Source organism: Nomia melanderi, chromosome 14 (genome assembly GCF_051020985.1).
Source record: "Nomia melanderi isolate GNS246 chromosome 14, iyNomMela1, whole genome shotgun sequence".
NCBI classification, from domain to species: domain Eukaryota; kingdom Metazoa; phylum Arthropoda; class Insecta; order Hymenoptera; family Halictidae; genus Nomia; species Nomia melanderi.
The window spans coordinates 12,531,218-12,540,244 of NC_135012.1; the positions used below are offsets into that span (position 1 = coordinate 12,531,218).

Here is a 9,027-nt window from a genome sequence, read left to right on the forward strand (position 1 = left end):
GATCAGGCCCCGGCGTCTTTTTCGACCTAAATCTAGCGTAATTTTTGCTGTGATTCTCTTTAAGGGATGGATGAAAGTTCAGAATTATAGACTATAGTTTCGTAAGTATCTCGGAAACTGAGGACGTGTGGCAGCAATATGCGTACAGGCACGTATAAGCACAGTTCTTTCTAGATACTTTTCGGGCAGCCATTGTACATCCTAGGTTAAACACTATTAAGTGTTGGATCGAATAAAATAGGTATATATTTTATTACATTCATTTTCGGCTTTCGGACGAGAGCCGTGTCCAATAGGAATATTTTCCCAACGTTTCACCGGCATTGCAGCTGGCTTCATCAGGGGGCTAGAGGCATACTGACACTGGTGCGTCTTGGAAGACTTTTTTTAAATATGGACCCTTCGTGTTCCGGATCGGTGGTTACCAATCATTTTTAATTGTCCAATTTTTAATTGGTTAGCTGGACCACCGATCCGGAACATGAACAGGATCCATATTTAAAGAAAGTCTTCAATATTCCTGTTGGACACGGCTCTCACTCGAAAGCCGAAAATGAATGTAATGATATTCCAGACCGTGGAAGCGTCGAGACTACTATCAGGTATATATTTGAAATACGCGTACCTTATCGAAGGCATAAGGCCTATGAACACGTGGCTCCTTCTCCTTCTGCTGTTGATTGCTAGAGGCCTCCATCGCGATCGTGGCGGCCCTCTGCGACGCTGGCAGGAGCAGTGGCGATATTGATGGCGGAGGGGGCTGGGGAGCTGGGCCGGAGACGGGTTTACCCGAACTCCATGGGGCTCTGGCCCCATCCCATCACTCCAGTCACCCCCGCACGCCCACTGAAAAATATTTAGAAAAAGGTTTGCTTGAAGCATGTGTATCTCACAATGAAAAGAATCTGGTAATGCATCGAATGTTTTAAGGGGACAATTGTTTCGCGTCGCGATTCCAGCTCCAAATGGGTTGTAAACTGTTCTATCAACCTTTATCGGTCGTTTAACAACATAATTATTATTCGACGCGGAGGAGTTTTAGAAGAGAAGTTATGTAGGGTATGGATGGTATAGTGTAGGGATGTAATGGTCCTCTTTATTCATTTAACCATAGTCTATAAATTAAAAGTTATATTAGGGCAATTAAAAACCTAGCCTCTCCAACGAACATTCGCTTCGCATCTCGAATATCTAATAACAGAATATGTACTTTTTCAGCCATTAATAAGACATTGTCGATGCGCCAACAAACCAAGCACATAGGAATTACTGTTGCCAACCAATCGACTGAAATCCATTCTTTTCCGGTTAAATACGAAAGAATTATTTTCGCTAACACGTGTCCCACGATTCCCATATAATAATAGAGAGAATTCTCGACAAACTTCATACTAACACATTAACGTCCGGAAATATAAGAATACGATTTTCATTGATCGCTCATGAAATGCCAGAGACATATAAATAGGGTTTATGCACTGTGCATTACAGCCCGGCGACATATAAATATCTATTGCAACATATGTGCTAAAAATAATACGTCTTATCAAAAAAAGGTTATAAAAATTGAGAAAAACGCACTGCACATTTGAATTTGGCATAAAAGACGCAACATATACTCATATATTTTATTACCTATCTATCGCGTATCATTATTTGCAGCTGAGCGATTATAGATATGCGAAACCTTAAGCTCAAACTAGTGAAATGAAAATTAATGGTACTTCTGTATTAGAAAAATTAAAGATCTCAAAGAACGTTGCGTTGGGTGCTGTTATATATTATACATATCTATTTACATATGTATCTAATCGTAAGCGTAGAATTAATTCACAGGTACAGAGACGTCACATGTAATATTTAGTACGCACACTGAACACGCGATACCTGTTTACAGTGGACAACACGTTAGCTTTCAATGTTTACTCAGGATTTGTGACACGGGCAATGACTCCTAACTTCAACGAAGACTTCTAATTGTACACTTTCTAACTTCTAACTTCAAAGATATTGGACTACAACATTCGGTGACCACATGGGAGCACAATTGTATCAAAATCTCGTGTGAACATCGATGCGTTGGAAATTTCTGCTTCGAAGGGTATAAATTCATAGCGGTGATGATTCTTCAAGACCGTTACGTCATGCAAGAACGAAATTTAAAGAAAATCCTCGAGATTGCCGAATCGTCGACCACCCCTAAGCCAGAGGGCTACTGCATTCACTCCCTTCAATGGAAACGAGCCCCGAGCGCACTTGAAGGGATTGCGGACTCTCCGGGGTTTTTAGTAAATGAGTTTCTTGGACAGAAGAATTTTAGTTGTAAAAGGAGAATTTTCGAAAACTCGCAGCAATTTAACATTAGCGGAGTCTTATAAATAGTTAGGGTAATGCTTAATAAAGGAACTCAGGTTTTGTTTCTAATCAGACCTAATGTTTACAACAAATTATAGTAAATATAGCAGTACTGCGGTTCCTCTCGCACTGAGCAGGATTACTATAGCGACGACTAGTCATCAGTAGGGTAAAACTAACCTGTCTCACGACGGTCTAAGCTCACGTTCCCTGTTGGGTGAACGGAATTGACAATTAGCTTGCTTTACTTAGATATTTATATTACACAAAAATGTCAATTATCCACAGAAAACTTTTCAAACTATTCTTAAAAGGTTCCTTTGACTTCAAGAGATGTTTTCATCTGTTTATAAAAATGCCTGTTAAATGTTTTCGCAAGAACTACACACCGCGAGTTTGTAAGTTTTGTCGATTGATTCATAGTCTGTGTGCGAGAAGCCAAAAATTTAGGGTACCCGATATTCGGGTCGGGTCGGGTCGCGTAGAGTACCAAACAGCAGGGGAATATAGGCTGATCTTTTGTTTCCTCATAACCAAAGGTCTATTTAAAATACTTCGAAAAAGCGTTTCACGCATTTATTGCTCCAGATACTTTATTATTACGATTACGAAACAAAGCATTCCACTTTACCCTACTTTCCCTAGATGTGCAAGAACCCGCGAATTTCAGGCATCCGATACTCGGTTTCGTAACCGCGAACTGAGATCGTTCGTTTTTTGTATACATAAAATATAAAGAGCAGGGTAAAATTAATGTTTAATAAGTGATATATTTTATTTCATGTTAACGCGTAAGAAGATAATTGTTCCGCGTTATCTGATAATAACCTTGTTCTCTTTAAAGTAACTATATTGTTAGCCGTTGAAGATATTCATTCATTAACTACATATGTGTAGCATGAAGAGCAATGTAACGTCGCGCTGTTGCTCTTCGTTACATTGGAAACCTCGCATAATTTTAACTTTAAATGACACAACGGAGCAGTCGTGTTACCATATTCGGTCCACAATTTCTGTTCACAATGCAGACATTCCGCCTTCCTCTGATTTATTTTCCGAAATTGCTTCCAAGCAGAACTCTTTCTACGTTTCTGCCTTTGCACTGTATTTTATACATCTACTTGTGCTTCATTCGCACTTTCACTATCGCTGCTAGTATACATTTTTAGTTTTTTTCGGCAGAGGGTAGGTTCCACCCCCGCTCCCTACAGACATCAGCCCAACTAATACCAATCTCTACTATCCAAATGAACTTTGAGTATATCCATATTACAAGGAACAACTCCAATAAATGAAAATGTAGATTCAAAAGAAGAATCAAGATCAACATATTTTTGCGAATATCTGGAAAGCTAAAGCCGAGCAATGGTAACGTATACAAAGGACAGTTGTAAATGATAGGATGTAAATAATTAACACGCTTCTTTTCGTAAAAAATAATTACAATAGTTCTGTATTTATTTAAGGACGCATTATCTATTAGGCACTTTAGGTACGATATATAAGGCTCGAGAAAATTGCAGAATATTCGAAAGCAAATGGAAAGCAACAATCGTCTTCTATAAAAGAATACTATCCGCAGACGACGTCTACTTTTTAATTCGCTCAGGGACCAACTTTGATCAGTCAAACATTCCAACATTCACCTTTTCTTCTAGCCGTACACAGCATTTATTTTATGGATGATCGACATCGCAAATAAAATGATACGATAATAGTAACTGACTGTGCCGTATAGTAAGCTTGAATAATTGTTAATAAGTGTCAATTTCTATTTTCAAACTTAGGTGTCGTACATTCTACCTAAATAAACAAAACTATATCGAGAACTACATTTGCAAATTTTCCAATAATATGTATCACTGTACCTACACATGTAATCAACAGAATTACGTCCGGTACCACTCGAAATTCATCATTCAATGTAAATACGTTCATTAAATACTCCGAAGAGGGACAACATGTTACAGCTTGTTTTAAGTAAAGTTCCTGTAAACGGGAAATTTACGAAAAAAGACAAAAAGGGAGATTAAATACAGAAAAAGAAAACGATTTATATAGTAGAGAACAGAGGAGGAAAAATCTCTCAAAATGAATAAATATTTTGTGTCGGACACTTTCACATTTGCATAAACGTAGAATACTAAGATCGCCTAGCGCGTTTACGCTGTTTGGTTGGGCAACTTTGTAAACAACAGCTGACTTTCATGAAAAAAATACAATCGTGAAGAGTTACGGATGGGCGCAGCTCGATAACAGGAAAGTGCATTCGCATCGTTCGACTTTCGTTGAATCGTTACTATAGCAATGGCCATGCGAAATAACTACATATATAGGAAGAATAACAATAAGCGGCCTCTACTTTTCCGAATGGTGGTTCAAAATTATATCATTGATACCGAGTGTCTGAACGCGACACAACAAATTTTTCGTTAACGTATAAGAAAACTTACAGATGGATCGTGAAACAAACGCACCACATTTAAATACACACACACACACAGAGGCACACACTTGTATGTATACGAACGAAACACGAAACACAAAGAGTCTTAAGAAGAAATTCATTACCTAGGAAGCAATCGATTCGCGTTCAGAATTCAATTTCTTCGTTGGTCGTTCAAATTTCGGTAAGACGGCAAGAAATTACGAGGTGACCCGGATCGCATTCTCGAAGCTTTAGATTAGCCGTTCGGAATACGTGTTCGATATTCATTGCAGCATTTCCATATGTACAAGCTGCGATGCCTTCTTCGATGTCAGCCACGTAAACGTATATAAAAACTGTACGGAGAAGTGCAGGGATCGAACCGCGAAATCATTCTAGACGAATCGCACTATGCGATGGAATCGTGATACAGGACACCGCCTTTTCTTCTAGTCCGTCGTTCCTCCGGTCTAATCTCCATTTCGACGATCAACCGACTGGACTGCACGGGGGTTGCGAAAGAAAAACAATTAGCTAGGTTATCCTTGACACAGAGGAGGCATTGATATTCACAGGATTCACTCGGCGGACAAGGACGAAGGAACGTCGCTAGCGTTTACGTGACGGTATGCGAAGCGAACCAGCGGCAGCGAAAGAGAGAGAGAGAGAGAGATAGACAGACGGACGGAACACAATCAAAGTGGTAGCACGACAAAGCAGAAACTGAACGGAATTCGTTCGAGGATCGACAAGACGTTCGGTCGTAGATCGATCTCCGTTTTACTGTACAATATGTAATCGACATGAACTACTACTCACTCGACGAGTCAGGGCAGTGTAGCTTCATATACGCGTTTCGTAGTGTATATCAGGCCATCGGAGCACGGTCGAGCTCACGGCCCTTCTTCCGCGGAGTCTAAAGCTACCGTCCGCACTGTATGCTGTCGAAACAGCACCGCGCGCGCACACCCGCGCTACACCATTGGCAGCGGCACCACCACCGACACCACTACCAGTACCAGCACAGCCACTAGCACCAACCACCTTGACGACACCGCTATCGCTCCTGCTCCGATCATAATTTCCATGGCGACGAACACCGGGAGATAGCACAACGCGAAGGGAGGATAGTGCATAGATCCACGAGAAAGAGAAAATCGGAAAGAAGACGGGGGCGAAGGCTGTGAAAACGATCGAAACTCAACTGTTCTATCACGTACCACACCCCTTCACCGTAATTCCTACCCCGTTGCCCTCACGATCCGTCCGCGCGAGTTTTCCCTCTATGCGTACCTACGCACTTCGGCAACCCGGAGCGAACCATCTCGGTTACCCCCGACTCGAGCTTCGCGTCGGAACGAATCACGCCATCATTATTCTTATTCTTATTCCTCTAGTTACTCTTACGATTATCGCTGATTAACGCGAAGAAAATGTACCTAATAGGGGAGAAGGGTGGAGAAAGACGAAGAAACAACAGTGAAACGTCGCGTCGTATCGCGCGACACGTTTGCAGCCCGAACGAACCAGGGATGCGAAAGTGTTACAGGGAGGGGGGCTGGAACGGAAGGAAGGAAGAGAGAGCGAGCGCAAGGGAGAAGGAGGGGTGAGAATGGATCGCGCGCGCAATTTGTCTGCTCATTTTTCCGACTACTTTCCGCGACACTTTACAGGCACTGTCCGCTATCGGTGCTGGACGAGAGAGCGGGTCACGATTTAAACCGACCGACGACAATACTGTGCTTTAGTTTCGTGAAAATCGAACACCGCAGCCATGTCGCCGCGTCCTAGAACGTCATCTGCTCGGCCCGGCTTCGGACGTTCTCGTGCACGTTCGTCGAACGCTACCGTGCACCTTCGGAGGAGGATCGGAGTCGGTCGGCAGTGTGTCGGCACCCCTTCGAAGCTCCCAGCTTTTCCGTCTGCCCGACTCTCCACCATCCCTCCGGCAACCTACAATACCACATAGTCGAATTACGCTAAACTTTATCGATGACCAACTAGATATCATATATCGGGCATTGCCGGGACCGCTGGTTGATTTTTCTATAGCCGATGTACGTATGTCAGCTGGCACATTGTCCGCTCGTTTCTTGGCCAATTGTTTCGATTGTATTTTCCCTATTACGCTCAATAGAAACGAATCATCTTTCAATTGGAATGACGTCGGGGAGGGTGGTATCGAGTTGTAATAAAACAGAATTACATATTCTACCGATACTATATGTATTTATTCCGATGGAATGCGAGTGTTTATTGTACTCGTAGCGAGTGATATTGCATATTTATAATATGCCACGATAAAGCACTAAAAGTCGTTCACTTGAAAATTGAATAGGTCTACCTCCAGAAAATATGCAAACACCTTTTCAGAACAATACTAATGTTTTTTAGGTAACTGTTATAATTCAAGGAAGATACGCCGAGAAACAACTTTTGTCTGAAAATCTTATAAGAACATTTTATTATTTTATTATACTCTATACTTTATTATATCCTTACTCTGAAATAAGAATATATTATAAAAGTAAAACAGTCTGATACGCTGCAAGCTGAAAACGTGACGATACATTGCTAGCCTTAAAATAAATAAAACATTACGATGCTTCACGTTTAACATTACAAAATATAACAATAGAACAGCTCAAAATTATTTAATATAATCGTGACGTAAAAGTTGAAGCGGAATCCGGGGGTAGGAGAAAGTGAACAAATTTTATTCTAGAATTATAAACGAAAAATAATAATATAAGAAAAAATAAGGATAATTCCTGCGGGTTCTATTTGACCTTGGTACACCAATGGCTTCACGTAAAGCAGCGAGCTATAAGTAAGCGTTCTGCTCATGTGCGATGCAGTCGATGAAACGAACACTTCGTCCTGAAGCAGCGACGTAACAAATTATTGGTACTTATTGTTAGTGCTTGCGACGAGGCAAGAAAGGAAACAACTCTCGATGCAAATGAACTGTACTGTATCGTTTGGCATATATCTGGCAATTCGTTTGGAAAAAATCATGCATCCCTCTTACACGAATTTCTGTAAAACCGTTTTTCGTGCTTGCGAAACGTGTACACATCATTTGCATATTAATACAGACAATACCGTGATTTTCACCAAATCCTAAATTTACATCTAACTAGTTGTTTACATGAAAAAAGTACGTATTATTATTATTACAATGTCGAATATTTATCATTAGAATTTTCAAAATCATAATACAAAGTAATATAAGTAATATAAGAAGCGCATATTATCGTATAATCGAATTCGATACAGTGTCTTGTACCCAATCTATGCAATTTCATTTTGAATGTAGGGCCTTCCCGTTAAATACGTTACTGCCCTGGGGACTTATTGATCAACGATCAGTACACATATATGGTAAAGTTTTGCGCACGCCATTCCTCGAAATGTGACTGTCATTTCGCAGTTCAGGATGTCCCATTTTTAATTCGAGAATATAAGTCGGATCTTGACATCTTGCATAACGATTTGCAATTTAAATAGTGTACCCTCTCTAAATATTCCTCTCCGAAAACTGTACGAGCTTCCAAATTTTATCACCTAATTACTTGTGTGCTTGGATTAACGTTATAATGGGCACACGTCAGTTATGGTACACAGGGCAATAAATATTGAGAAAATTTAATCGTATATATTTTCAGATAGAAGAGATTTATGTACACTCGACGTTTTTAAAATATATAAGACTGATAATTTTTCATAGCTATGTGGATAAGTTCAAATCAATTTATTACCTCCATATTCCAAAAGTAGATATACTAAATTACATTGAACGGATTACTCTTAAAAGTAATTATAACATAATACGTTAAGCATTGTTTTGATCGAGTCAAGTGATATATATCGGCGTATCATCCAACGCCTGCTTAGGAGTTTTCGAGCAAATCTCCGAATTAATTAAAATAGAATTTGTGTAAATCTTTCGGTACCTTATATTTCATGTGAATTTTTCTTGAGTTTCTTAAGAATGCCGAGTATTTCTGCAGTAAGTACTGCACAGATGGAATGCATTCTACCTCTCGTGAGATTGAAAAGCGACATTGGATAACTCTTTGTTTATACTAACCGACAAACAGTTCGTTCAACTCATTGTTTCCATTATGCATCCTATTGTATATACACACCTGTACGTACTGTAATGAGTCAAATAATTAGTAATAAAATAAAGATAAACGAATTAACACGTTAAGCGCCACGAAAATCTTAAGCGTTTTCCC

At 40.0% G+C, this 9,027-nt stretch overlaps 1 protein-coding gene across 11 annotated transcripts in view; it reads right to left on the reverse strand.

Moving 5' to 3' along the window:
* LOC116429064 (uncharacterized) overlaps window positions 1-9,027 on the reverse strand; it is a 31,361-nt gene that overhangs the window by 17,219 nt on the left and 5,115 nt on the right. For 2 of the 11 annotated variants that reach the window (XM_031981491.2, XM_031981480.2), the window contains exons 1-2: window positions 5,603-6,786; window positions 626-846 (exon numbers count right to left, since the gene is read on the reverse strand). In XM_031981491.2, the coding sequence (XP_031837351.1) occupies window positions 626-697 (72 nt within the window). In that variant the 5' untranslated portion in view covers window positions 698-846; window positions 5,603-6,786. Of the gene's footprint in view, window positions 1-625; window positions 847-4,926; window positions 5,286-5,356; window positions 5,568-5,602; window positions 6,787-9,027 lie in introns of those variants that run through there. The other 9 variants (XM_031981490.2, XM_031981487.2, XM_031981485.2 and 6 more) reach the window with 8 other exon arrangements.